This window comes from Tachyglossus aculeatus, chromosome 2 (genome assembly GCF_015852505.1).
Source record: "Tachyglossus aculeatus isolate mTacAcu1 chromosome 2, mTacAcu1.pri, whole genome shotgun sequence".
NCBI lineage: Eukaryota > Metazoa > Chordata > Mammalia > Monotremata > Tachyglossidae > Tachyglossus > Tachyglossus aculeatus.
Genome location: NC_052067.1, coordinates 166,311,715 through 166,326,530, shown reverse-complemented (window position 1 = coordinate 166,326,530; position 14,816 = coordinate 166,311,715). Strand labels below are relative to the sequence as shown.

Below are 14,816 nucleotides of genomic sequence, written 5' to 3'. Positions count from 1 at the left end.
TCTAATAAATTTCTAATTTCTAATCCCGACTCAGCCATTTATCTGCAAGTCACTTAACTTCTCTGAGCCTCAGTTACCACATCTGTAAAATGGGGACACGTGGGACAACCTGATCACGTTGTATCTCCCCCCCCCCAGCGCTTAGAACAGTGCTTCACACATAGTAAGCGCTTAACAAATGCCATCATTATTATAATAATAATAATATAATAATATAATAATATAATTATAATATAATTATATAATAATAATAATGACAATGGCATTTATTAAGTGCTTACTATGTGCAAAGCACTGTTCTAAGCGCTGGGGAGGTTACAAGGTGATCAGGTTGTCCCATGGTGGGCTCCCAGTCTTAATCCCCATTTTACAGATTGAGGTCACTGAGGCTCAGAGAAGCGAAGTGACTTGCCCAAGGTCACACAGCGGACATGTGGCAGAGCCGGGATTCGAACCCATGACCTCTGACTCCAAAGCCCGGGCTCTTCCCACTGAGCCACGCTGCTTCTCATAGTTATGAGTTCTCATAGTTCTAGTTCTAGATATGACTATTATCTATTATAGTTATAGTTATAACTATATATCTCAATATATCTATAGATATAGATATATCTTTTAGACTGTGAGCCCACTGTTGGGTAGGGACTGTCTCTATATGTTGCCAATTTGTACTTCCCAAGCGCTTAGTACAGTGCTCTGCACATAGTAAGCGCTCAATACGATTGATGATGATATATCTATATATCTAGTTATAGTTATAGAACTAGTCACAGTTCTCAGTTATAATTATATAATATAATTATAACAATATGATTATTGTATATTATAGATTATAATATACTAATTATATGATTATGATTATATTAGAATATAGGGTTAGGAAGTGGAAACACTGAGGAGGCATCAAGGAGGGTGACCTTGGATGCCACTGAACTAGACAGGCTAATAGTCATCATAGTTATAATTGTATAATATAATTATAATAATATGATTATTGTATATTATATTATAGATTATAATATAATAATTATATGATTATGATTACATTATAATATAGGGTTAGAAAGTGGAAACACTGAGGCGGCGTCAAGGAGGGTGACCTTGGATGCCACTGAACTAGACAGGCTAATAGTTCTCATAGTTACAATTATATAATATAATTATAATAATATGATAATTGTATATTATATTATAGATTATAATATAATAATTATATGATTATGATTACATTATAATATAGGGTTAGAAAGTGGAAACACTGAGGAGGCGTCAGGGAGGGTGACCTTGGATGCCACTGAACTAGACAGGCTAATAGTTCTCATAGTTATAATTATACAATATAATTATAATAATGTGATTATTGTATATTATATTATAGATTATAATATAATAATTATATGATTATGATTACATTATAATATAGGGTTAGAAAGTGGAAACACTGAGGAGGCGTCAAGGAGGGTGACCTTGGATGCCACTGAACTAGACAGGCTAATAGTTCTCATAGTTATAATATATAATATAATTATAACAATATGATTATTGTATATTGTATTATAGATTATAATATAATAATTATATGATTATGATTACATTATAATATAGGGTTAGAAAGTGGAAACACTGAGGAGGCGTCAAGGCGGGTGACCTTGGATGCCACTGAACTAGACAGGCTAATAGTTATCATAGTTATAATTATATAATATAATTATAATTATATGATTATTGTATATTATATTATAGATTATAATATAATAATTATATGATTATGATTATATTATAATATAGGGTTAGAAAGTGGAAACACTGAGGAGGCGTCAAGGAGGGTGACCTTGGATGCCACTGAACTAGACAGGCTAATAGTTCTCATAGTTATAATTATATAATTATAATAATATGATTATTGTATATTATATTATAGATTATAATATAATAATTATATGATTATGGTTACATTATAATATAGGGTTAGGAAGTGGAAACACTGAGGAGGCGTCAAGGAGGGTGACCTTGGATGCCACTGAACTAGACAGGCTAATCGGGATGGACCCTGACTTTCGGAGGGTATTTTAGTAGTTTATGGCAGGGGTTTAGGAAGGAGCAAGTACTTGATAAATGCCACAATCGTGTGCTAAATTCATTCATTCATTCATTGTCGTATTTATTGAGCGCTGCCGCTGAAGAATCAAAGGTCTGAGAGCAGATAATGCCACCCCCGTCCCTACGCCCTCCTTTCCTTTCTCCCACTCCCTTCTGCCTCTCCCGGACATTTAGACCGGGAGCCCACTGTTGGGGAGGGACCATAATGATTAGGGTATTTGTTAAGCATCTACTCTGTGCCAAGCACTGTTTAAACACCGGAGTAGATGCAAGGAAATCAGGTTGGACACAGTCTATATCAATCAATCAATCAATCAATCGTATTTATTGAGCGCTTACTATGTGCAGAGCACTGTACTAAGCGCTTGGGAAGTACAAATTGGCATCACATAGAGACAGTCCCTACCCAACAGTGGGCTCACAGTCTATATCCCACATGGGGCTCACAGTCTTAATCTCCGTTTTACAGATAAGGGAACTCGAGTCCCAGACATTTAGCAATTTGTCCGACATCACACAGCAGATAATAATAATAATAATAATGATGGCATTTATTAAGCACTTACTATGGGCAAAGCATTGTTCTGAGCGCTGGGGAGGTTCCAAGGTGATCAGGTTGTCCCACGGTCTTCATCCCCATTTTCCAGATGAGGGAACTGAGGCCCAGAGAAGTGAAGTGACTTGCCCAAAGTCACCCAGCTTAGAAGAAGCAGAACCAGGATTAGAACTCACGTCCTCTGACTCTCAGTCCCGGGCTCTCGCCACTAGGCCGTGCCGCTTCTCAAATACCAAAAACAAACGCCGTTATTGTTGAGCGCTTACTGTGTGCGCAGCGCTGTACTAAGCGTTTGGGAGAGTACAACAATAAGCAGACACATTCTCTGTGAGCCCACTGTTGGGTAGGGACCGTCTCTATATGTTGCCAATTTGTGCTTCCCAAGCGCTTAGTCCAGTGCTCTGCACAGAGTAAGCGCTCAATAAATACGATTGATGATGATGATGATGATGCTCCCTTTGTCATCCCCCACCTTCCACAGCCCCTCAGCACTAAGCGCTTAGTCCAGTGCTCCGCACACAGTAAGCGCTCAATAAATACGATTGATTGATTGTGTCCCTAGCTCTCACTTATTGATTTCTGTTCGTGCCTGTCTCCTCAATAAAGACAATCACAAAGGGCTTAGAGCCTAGAGGTAATAACCGTGGTATTTGGTAAGCGCTTACTATGTGCTAAGCACTGGAGTGGATGCACGCAAATCAGGTCGGGCACAGTCCCTGCCCCACGCAGAGATAGAGAAGCAGCGTGGCTCAGTGGAAAGAGCCCGGGCTTTGGAGTCCGGGGTCGTGGGTTCGAATCCCTTCTCCCCCACGCATCTGCTGTGTGACCTTGGGCAAGTCACTTCACTTCTCGGAGCCTCAGTTCCCTCATCTGTAAAATGGGGATTAAGATTGAGAGCCCCGTGTGGGACAGCCTGATCACCTTGTATCCTCCCCAGCGCTTGGAACAGTGCTTTGCACATAGTAAGCGCTTAACAAATGCCATTATTATTATTACGTAAGCTCGTTGTGGGCAGAGAATGTGTCTGCTTATTGTTGTACTCTTACAAACGCTTAGTACAGCGCTGCGCACACAGTAAGCGCTCAACAATAACGGTATTTGGTTTGGGTATTTGAGAAGCGGCATGGCCTAGTGGCAAGAGCCCGGGACTGAGAGTCAGCGGACGTGAGTTCTAATCCCGGTACTGCTTCTTTTAAACTGGGTGACTTTGGGTAAGTCACTTCACTTCTCTGGGCCTCAGTTCCCTCATCTGGAAAATGGGGATGAAGACTGTGAGCCCCCCGTGGGACAACCTGATCACCTTGTAACCTCCCCAGCAGTTAAAACAGTGCTTTGCCCATAGTAAGCGCTTAATAAATGTCATCATTATTATTATTATTATTATCTGCTGTGTGATGTCAGACAAATTGCTAAACGTCTGGGCCTCATCTACCTCATCTGTAAAATGGGGATTAAGACTGTTAGCCCCCCATGGGACAACTTGATCATCTTGTAACCTCCCCAGCGCTTAGAACAGTACCTTGCACATAGTAAGCGCTTAATAAATGCCATTATCATTATTATTATTATTATTATTATTATCATTATTATCTGCTGTGTGATGTCGGACAAATTGCTAAACGTCTGGGACACCAGTTCCCTCATCTGTAAAACGGAGATTAAGACTGTGAGCCCCACATGGGACAACCTGATCACCTTGTAACCTCCCCAGCGCATAGAACAGTACTTTGCACATGGTAAGCACTTAATAAATGCCATTATTATTATTATTATTATTATTATTATTATTATTATTATTATCTGCTGTGTGATGGACAAATTGCTTAACGTCTGGGACCCCAGTTCTCTCATCTGTAAAACAGAGATTAAGACTGTGAGCCCCATGTGGGACAACCTGATCACCTTGTAACCTCCCCAGCGCTTAGAACAGTACTTTGCACATAGTAAGCGCTTAATTAATGCCATCATTATTATTATTATTATCTGCTGTGTGATGTCGGGCAAACTGCTAAACGTCTGGGACTCCAGTTCCCTCATCTGTAAAACGGAGATTAAGACTGTGAGCCCCATGTGGGACAACCTGATCACCTTGTAACCTCCCCGGCGCTTAGAACAGTGCTTTGCACATAGTAAGCGCTTAATAAATGCCATCATTATTATTATTATTATCTGCTGTGTGATGGACAAATTGCTAAACGTCTGGGACTCCAGTTCCCTCATCTGTAAAATGGGGATTAAGACTGTGAGCCCCTTGTGGGATATGGACTGTGTCCAACCTGATTTCCTTGTATCTACTCCGGTGTTTAAACAGTGCTTGGCACAGAGTAAATGCTTAACAAATACCATAGTCATTAATAATAATAATAATAATGATGGTATTTGTTAAGTGCTTACTATGTGCAAAGCACTGTTCTAAGCACTGGGGAGGTTACAAGGTGATCAGGGCTCACAGTCTTCATCCCCATTTTACAGATGAGGTAACTGGGGCCCAGAGAAGTGAAGTGACTTGCCCGAAGTCACACAGCTGGGGCGGTTACAAGGTGATCAGGTTGTCCCACGGGGGGCTCACAGTCTTCATCCCCATTTTACAGATGAGGGAACTGCGGCACAGAAAAGTGAAGTGACTTGCCCGAAGTCACACAGCTGACAATTGGCAGAGCGGGGATTTGAACCCATGACCTCTGACTCCAAAGCCCGGGCTCTTTCCACTGAGCCACGCTGCTTCCCCTTTTGAAGCACTTACTTTTATTTTTATTACCTACTTTTCACCTATTACCTGTTTTTATTTTATTTTATTACCTATTACCTATTTTTATGACTTCCTTTTCATTACCTTTTGAGCACTTACTATATGCCAGGCACTGTACTAAGCACTGGGGTGGATACAAGCGAATCAGGTTGGACACAGTCCCCGTCCCCTGTGGGGCTCACAGTCTCAATCCCCGTTTTATAAATGAGGGAACCGAGGGACAGAGAAGTGAAGTGACTTGGCCAAGGTCAATCATTCAATCAGTCGTATTTATTGAGCGCTTACTGTGTGCAGAGCACTGTACTAAGCGCTTGGGAAGTACAAGTTGGCAACAGTCTGTCACCCAGCAGACGAGCCAGGCCTGGGCTCTAGCCCTTGCGCCATGCTGCTCCTTGCTTAATAAATATGATTGAATGGATGTTTTCTAGGTGAGGAAACTGAGGCCCAGAGAGGGTAAGCGATTTCCCCAAGAGAAGCCGCGCGGCCTAGTGGGTAGGAGCACGAGTGGGACAAGGACTTGCTTCCAATCAATCAATCAATCAATCGTATTTATTGAGCGCTTACTGTGTGCAGAGCACTGTACTAAGCGCTTGGGAAGTACAAGTTGGCAACATATAGAGACGGGCCCTACCCAACAGTATGAGAAGACACTGTGACTGTGAGCCCACTGTTGGGTAGGGACTGTCTCTATGTTGCCAATTTGTACTTCCCAAGCGCTTAGTACAGTGCTCTGCACATAGTAAGCGCTCAATAAATACAATTGATGATGATATATCTATATATCTAGTTATAGTTATAGAACTCGTCATAGTTCTCATAGTTATAATTATATAATATAAATAAATACGACTGATGATGATGATGATGATGATGAAGATACTTTTTGCTCAGCCTCTAGACCGTAAGCTCATTGTGGACAGGGAATGGGTCTATTTATTGCTCTATTGTAACAATAATAATAATGATGGCATTTATTAAGTGCTAACTATGTGCAAAGCACTGTTCTAAGCGCTGGGGAGGTTACAAGGTGATCAGGTTGTCCCATGGGGGGCTCACAGTCTTCATCCCCATTTTACAGGTGAGGGAACGGAGGCACAGAGAAGTGAAGTGACTTGCCCAAAGTCACACAGCTGACAGTTGGCGGAGCCGGGATTTGAACCCATGACCTCTGACTCCAAAGCCCGGGCTCTTTCCGCTGTGCCACGCTGCTTCTCTACTCTCCCAACTGCTTAGTGGAAAGAGCCCGGGCTTGGGAGTCAGAGGTCGTGGGTTCTAATCCCGGTTCCGCCACTTATCAGCTGTGTGACTCTGGGCAAGTCATTCAATCATTCATTCGATCATATTTATTGAGCGCTTACTGTGTGCAGAGCACTGTACTAAGCGCTTGGGAAGTACAAGTTGGCAACATATAGAGACGGTCCCTACCCAACAGTGGGCAAGCGGCGTGGCTCAGTGGAATGAGCCCGGGCTTTGGAGTCAGAGGTCATGGGTTCAAATCCCAGCTCCACCACTTGTCAGCTGTGTGACCTTGGGCAAGTCACTTAACGTCTCTGTGCCTCAGTTCCCTCATCTGTAAAATGGGGATTGACTGTGAGCCCCAGGGGGGACAACCTGATCACCTTGTAACCTCCCCAGCACTTAGAACAGTGCTTCGCACATAGTAAGCGCTTAATAAATGCCATTATTATCCTTCTCTGGGCCTCAGTTCCCTCATCTGGAAAATGGGGATGCAGTCAATCAATCAATCGTATTTATTGAGCGCTTACTATGTGCAGAGCACTGTACTAAGCGCTGGGGAGGTTACAAGGTGATCAGGTTGTCCCCGCTGGGGCTCACAGTCAATCCCCATTTTACAGATGAGGTAACTGAGGCACAGTCGGTGAGCCCTACGTGGGACACTGATTACCTTGTACTACCCCAGCGCTTTGCAACAGTTCTTTGCACATAGTAAGCGCTAAACAAATGCCCTCATTATTATTAGTACAGCATTCATTCATTGTCATTCATGTTGCCAATTTGTACTTCCCAAGCGCTTAGTACAGTGCTCTGCACATAGTAAGAGCTCAATAAATACGATTGATGATGATGATTGTCATTTATTGAGCACTTACTGTGTGCAGAGCACTGTGCTAAGCACTTGGGAGAGTAGGATCCAACGGTGAGCAGACCCACTCGCATCCCCTGCCCACAACGGGCTTACAGTCTAGAGGGTGGGGAGACAGACATTAATAGAAATGAATAAAGGACAAATACGGACATAAGGGGTGCGAGGCCCCCCCTTTTAGACTGTGAGCCCACTGTTGGGTAGGGACCATCTCTATATGTTGCCAACTTGTACTTCCCAAGCGCTTAGTACAGTGCTCTGCACACAGTAAGCGCTCAATAAATACGATTGATTGATTGATCGATTGAGGCTGGGGGCCCGGGTTGGGGGGAGTGTACAATGGGAGCAAGTCAAGGTGACGCAGAAGGGAGTGGGAGATGAGGATCAGGGAAGGCCTCCTGGAGGAGATGGGCCTTCAATAAGGCTTTGAAGGAGGGGAGAGGAATTGTGTGGGGGATTTGTTTTTTTTAAACCAAATCCCACCGCACCAGGTCAGAGGAAAGCCGTGGAAACGGGAGGGAGGTGGGGGCAAAATAAATGCAAAAGGAAACACTTTCTTCACACAGAGGCAACCATACGGAATCAATCAATCGTATTTATTGAGCGCTTACTGTGTGCAGAGCACTGGACTAAGCGCTTGGGAAGTACAAGTTGGCAACATTTAGAGACAGTCAATCAATCAATCAATCAATCGTATTTATTGAGCGCTTACTATGTGCAGAGCACTGGACTAAGCGCTTGGGAAGTACAAATTGGCAACACATTAGAGACAGTCCCTACCCAACAGTGGGCTCACAGTCTAAAAGGGGGAGACAGAGAACAGAACCAAACATACCAACAAAATGAAATAAATAGGATAGAAATGCACAAGTAAAATAAATAAATAAATAAATAGAGTAATAAATATGTACAACCATATAGACATATATACAGGTGCTGTGGGGAAGGGAAGGAGGTAAGATGGGGGGATGGAGAGGGGGACGAGGGCATTTTCAGTCCCTCCAAACAAGCTGAACAGGTCCAAAATATGCACTTAGGTTCCTACCACAGAAGTCCTTTGATACTCCCTCCCTCCCTTCTGTGGCTCAGCGGTAAGAGCTCGGGAGTCAGAGGTCATGGGTTTGAAACCCCTTGTCTGCTGCGTGACCTTGGGTAAGTCACTTCACTTCTCTGGACCTCAGTTAGCTCACCTGTAAAACGGGGAGTCAGACCGTGCGACAACGTGATGACCTTGTATCTACCCAGAGCTTGGCGAATAGGAAGCACTTAACAAATGCCATTATTTCTTCTCGACCACGAGCCCACGGTTGGGTAGGAACTGTCTCCATATCATCATCATCAATCGTATTTATTGAGCGCTCACGGTGTGCAGAGCACTGGACTAGGCGCTTGGGAAGTACAAATTGGCAACATAGAGAGACAGTCCCTACCCAACAGTGGGCTCACAGTCTATATGTTGCCAGCTCGTACTTCCCAAGCGCTTAGTACAGTGCTGTGCACACAGTAAGCGCTCAATAAATACGATTGATTGGGCCAGAGGCAGGACGTGGGCCTGGGGTCGGTGGCGAGACAGGTGAGATGGAGGCCCAGTGAGAATCAATCAATCAATCAATCAATCGTATTTATTGAGCGCTTGCTATGTGCAGAGCACTGTACTAAGCGCTTGGGAAGTACAAATTGGCATCACATAGAGACAGTCCCTACCCAACAGTGGGCTCACAGTCTAAAAGGGGGAGACAGAGAACAGAACCAAACATACCAACAAAATAAGATAAGTAGGATAGAAATGTACAAGTAAAATAAATAAATAAATAAATAAATAGAGTAATAAATATAGAGAAGAAGTATAGAAATATAGAAGTATATAGAAAAATAGAGAAGGTTGGCACCGGACGAGCGGAGCGTGCCGGCAGGGTTGGAATAAGAGAGTATCGAGGTGAGACAGGAGGGGACAAGGGGATGAACGACCCCAGATTCCTAGGAAGAGGAGAAGCAAATGGCAGCCAGATCCACGATAACTAATTTTATTACGTTACGGTAAGTAGGAGCGGTAGAGTTCATGACAAAAAAATAGGACAGATTCCAGATCACTTCACAGCACGTACTCCCAGTAACACACTGAAAAGTTCATTTTTATGGAGAACGGCGGTCATTTCCGTCGGGAGAGCCGACGCGCGACCAACGTTCCCGAATCAGCACAACCCAATGGGGGGGAGTTGAACGGGATCACGCTGCCCAGGCCCCACAGGCAACCAAACCGAAAGAGCACACAACGTACAAAACGTGCACGTTTCCGTTTGCGCTGTACAAAAATAGTTAAAATACATTCAGGTAAACGTGTTTCACTAAGAAATCTTTCTGGTAAGTAGGAAGGAGTTGGCACGCAAAGGGGGAAACAAAAAGCAAGATGATGAAAACACGGGACAGTGGAATGAGGGCATTTCGGATCCATAATAATAATAATTATGGCATTCATTAAGCGCTTACTCTTCAGAGGGCCGCCTTCCCCCCACCCCCATCCCTTCGGGGAGCCACCTCGCCTCCGGCGGACGTTCGTGCACGTGATCGATACCCTCCGTTCCTCAAAATGATCGAAATTCCCCGTGGCCAGGCTGGGACGCACGGCGACCTTGCGAGTCATCCACCGGCCCGGGCCGGCTGAGATTCGCAATACGCCCCATTTGTACCCTTGGATTTCTCCGGCCCATCGGGCGGAATTCGAACTCAGGATGGTTAAAAAAAAACCCAAAAAACTCCATTTCCATCTGCTGTAAAGGCTTCAGTTCAGCTGTCACTAGGCGTCATTCCTCCAACTCGGGGAATGAAACGGGGTGGTCCCCCCATCCCGTTTGCCCGTGGGGAAAGGAGAGCCGTGACGTGCTCGTTTCGAAGCCCGCCGCGGTCGGAATCGCCCGCCGCCTCAACCGCTACAACCATCGGCCGACGAAGATGGAACTCCACCCCGCTTCGTAAGTCACGGGAATCTTTCAACTCCGTTCTGTGTGTTCTACCTCCAAACTCACGGCGACTCTGATCGTTTTCTCAATTCTTCCCTTGGCACGCTATGGTGTTCTAGACAAAACCGCAGTCCCCGTGAGGGTACGACTGGCACTCTCAGGCTACACCGTGAGCGAGTCCAACGCTACGGTGTCCTCTCTGGTATTCCCTCCCTCCAAAACCACCGGCCTGGAAAACCTACCGCTTTTCAAATTTAAAGAGAAGCGACTCAGCTACCCACCAAAGGAAAAATTCAAGCGCCGACATCCATTCCATTCCCTCTCCCTCCGGCACGCTCCAGTGTGGCCATCTCTTTCCGTCGCCTGGCGACCGGAGGGGCTGGGCATTTGGTCCCCGACGCGGATTCCGAGAATAACCGGCAATGTTCCGGAAATCTCCGTCAGTTTCTAGGAAATAGCGGGTAGTTTCCTGCCCACAGTGCGGCTGAACTCCGATCATTTTCTCTTTCCTCGTGTCTGAATCGGAAGACTCAAGATTGACCAACGGAAGCAGGGGGACTGCCCGGGGGGGTGCAATTAATTTATCAATCAATCAATCAATCATATTTATTGAGCGCTTACTATGTGCAGAGCACTGTACTGAGCGCTTGGGAAGTACAAATTGGCAACACATAGAGACAGTACCTACCCAACAGTGGGCTCACAGTCTAAAAGGGGGAGACAGAGAACAGAACCAAACATACCAACAAAATAAAAAATTAATTTTCATGTGAGTGAAACTCACTCATTGTTACTGCTGACTCGCGCTAACGCAAAACGTTAGCCTAAGAGAAGACACGTTAGTATAAGCAGGGGCAAAAATTCGCTGTTTTTGAACCTCAGCGATGGACTGCGTAACGAAAGGGCAAATTTGCTTAAAAACGGGGTTGTGAACGAATAAATCCCTTTTGAGACACTACTAGATTTTAGAGCAAATGCTATCCTTCTAGACTGTGAGCCCGTTGTCGGGTAGGGACCGTCTCTATATGTTGCCAACTTGTACTTCCCCAGCGCTTAGTACAGTGCTCTGCACACAGTAAGCGCTCAATAAATATGATTGAATGAATACCCTTCCAGTTTCCGAAGGCTATAGACTATATCCTTGATACGAGAGGGGTGGAGGGAGGGAGAGAGAGAGACGGAGAGAGATGGATAAGGGGAGAAGGAGGAAATAAGACATCTAGACTGTGAGCCTGTTGTTGGGTAGGGACCATCTCTATATGTTGCTGACATGTACTTCCCAAGCGCTTAGTGCAGTGCTCTGCACACAGTAAGCGCTCAATAAATACGATTGAATGAATGAATGGAACTTTAACCCATTAATGACAGCATTTATTAAGCGCTTACTATGTGCAAAGCACCGTTCTAAGCGCTGGATGATGCCAGTGATTAGGAAGAAGTGAGAAGGCGGAAGGTTTCCCCTAAAAGAGTGTTTAAAAAATGTGAAAGATTAGTTCGTTCAGCTCAGAACTCTAAGATCAACTATGTTTTACCTTTGTTTTATCTTTAACATTTACGACATGCTAGAACCGAAATCCTTGATTATAAAGCCTCTAGTATAGGAAATGCCCTTGAGCCATTCGAAGCATTCAGGATTGTAACTCAATTCCGACGCATCCACGCGGCGTCACTAAAAGACTCGGCCGTCTCCGACTGGACCCTTAGCTGATTTGGTCCACAAAGTACGGACCTCTAAAACCCACACTGCCACACTGGATCTGCCTTTAAATAGCTAAAGCTCCTGTGAGTCTTCAAAAGAACTACACGATATTCATCTCGGCCTTCATTCGTTTTCTTGGCTTCTTGTCCTTTTTTTAAAAAAAAAAAACGGTTTCTCTTTTTATAGAAAAAACAGAGGCTTTTTCGGTTTTTCAAGGAAGGAGCATGACAAAATTGCAGCGCAGGGTGGGGAGGGGGGGTGCCCTCTCATGAACATTACCATTTTACAGTAAAGTTGATCTGAAACTCAACAGGACTAGATATCTAGAAGCAGGTTTTATGAGGAGACAAGAGTTCCCGGTCTCTCGATGTTGCCGTTTGATCTCACACCCCAAATAATGAACACGGAAGTCTCGACTGAACTTTTTTTTTTTTTTTTCCGAACCAATCCATTTATCTGAACCGATGAAATACAGAGAGAGGTCGATGGAGAAGTCACAGGCGCCAACTCCATCGGTTTATACACCCAACTTCACAACTGGTAAGAAAGATAGAGAATCAGCAACGGGGCATGCACCACAAAAAAAAAAAAAAAGAAAAGGGGGAAAAAAAAAATCCCAAGGGAAAGTCTCAGGTATTCCATTTCTTTTTCACAGGCATCGCTAGTTCAAGAACCGACACTCAGAAAAATACTGGCACTTGAAAGGAATAGATTTTCCACTGTCATTTTCAAATAAGCATTCAGAAAAAGCTAACAGGTTCCATGAAGCAGACAGGAAATTAAGTAATGCTAAAAACGAATGCTAATAATTTAGTGTAATGTACAAAAAGGGATCATTTTTACTTAAGGAGACCTGAAGAAAAAAAGTACAAATTGTATTTACATAATTATACACTTTGTCTTGGACTTCTTTTTCTTCTTTTTGCCATCTTTGCTCATCTTCTCTTTATGTTTCCGGATTTCTCGAACTAACGTGTAGAAAGCGTCGTCCACACCCTAAAACGCAGAAAAGAGTTGATTAAAGCCAATTAGGCCAACCTCGAGGCTTATTTCCATGAGTTAACATCTCGCTCTGCACTCGGGAAGTGATCCACGAATACCACCGATTCTTCAGTCCGCCTTGAAGTCGCAGATCAATTTGCCAAGCCCCTATCCCAGAAACAAATCTACACACACTCTATCCGTCAATGAAACACATTAAAGGAGCACTTACTGTGTGCAGGACACTGTACTAAGCGCTTGGTAGAGTACAATAGAACAATATGACACACCATTCTCCGAAGAAGTACTTCTGTTGGGCTAACGTTCGGCCAAAATTTTAAGAACGTAGTTTTTCTCGGTCTTCTGATCAGACTTCATTAATCTACAGAATTTGTATTTAGATCATCATCATCATCATCAATCGTATTTACTGAGCGCTTACTGTGTGCAGAGCACTGTACTAAGCGCTTGGGAAGCACGAATTGGCAACATATAGAGACAGTCCCTACCCAACAGTGGGCTCACAGTCTAAAAGGGGCTCACAGTCATCATCAACAGTGGTTATTTATTATCCTTATTAATGATAATGATGATGATGATAAGAATGGGAATGGTATTTGTTAAGCACTTACAATGTGCCAGGCACTGTACTAGGTGCTGGGAGAGTCACAAGATAATTGGGTTGGACAAAGTCCCTGTCCCGCACGGGGCTCACAGCCTTAATCCCATTTTCCAGATGAGGTAACTGAGGCCCACAGAAGGGAAGCGACTTGCCTGAGGTCCCACAGCAGACAAGTGGCAGGGCCGGAATTAGAACCCAGGACCCTCTGAGTCCCAGGCCCGGGCTCCATCCGCTAGGCCAAGCCGCCAACGCTTTCTATTGTGTGCTTATTAATCAATCAATCCATCAATCGTATTTGCTGAGCGCTTACTGTGTGCAGAGCACTGTACTAAGCGCTTGGGAAGTACAAGTTGGCAACATATAGAGACGGTCCCTACCCAGCAGTGGGCTCACAGTCTAAAAAGTTAAAAGTGCAGAATACTGTCCTACGCCGCAGCTGGGAGAGGACAGTTCAGAGTTGGCAGACAGAACACGGTCCCTGGGAGTTTTCAGTCACATTTGCACCGACTGGTGAATTTTGGCCAATGCCGTCATGGAGAATAATGCACAAATACATCAGATAAGTGCCCTATTTATTTTATCGTGCTCCCTTACATTCAACGCTCTGGTGATAACTGGGGAAGCAACGATACCCTGATTCCTTTTTTCAAAAAGGTTTACTGAAGGACACTCTGTGACTTTGTGTTTTTTCAAACGTCCTAAACCAACTCCTACTGTACAGTTCAAGGATTTTTCTCTTACATAAAAGGGCATTCGGTTCCCCCTCCCCAACCCCCCCGCCTTACCTCCTTCCCCTCCCCACAGCCCCTGTATATACGTTTGTACATATTTATTACTCATTTATTTTACTTGTACATATTTACTATTCTATTTATTTTATTTTGTTAATATGTTTTGTCGTCTGTCTCCCCCTTCTAGACTGTGAGCCCGCTGTTGGGTAGGAACCGTCTCTATATGTTGCTAACTTGTACTTCCCAAGCGCTTAGTACAGTGCTCTGCACACAGTAAGCGCTCAATAAATACAACAATGAATGAATGAATGAATTCG

At 44.1% G+C, this 14,816-nt stretch overlaps 1 protein-coding gene across 1 annotated transcript in view; it reads right to left on the bottom strand.

Annotated features, from left to right (window-relative positions):
• Positions 1 to 12,575: 12,575 nt before the first annotated feature.
• KRAS (KRAS proto-oncogene, GTPase) overlaps positions 12,576 to 14,816 on the bottom strand; it is a 49,403-nt gene continuing 47,162 nt past the window's right edge. Inside the window, exon 5 of the mRNA XM_038770352.1 lies at positions 12,576 to 13,161. Coding sequence (XP_038626280.1) covers positions 13,045 to 13,161 — 117 coding nt within the window. The 3' untranslated portion in view covers positions 12,576 to 13,044. The remainder of the gene's footprint in view (positions 13,162 to 14,816) is intronic.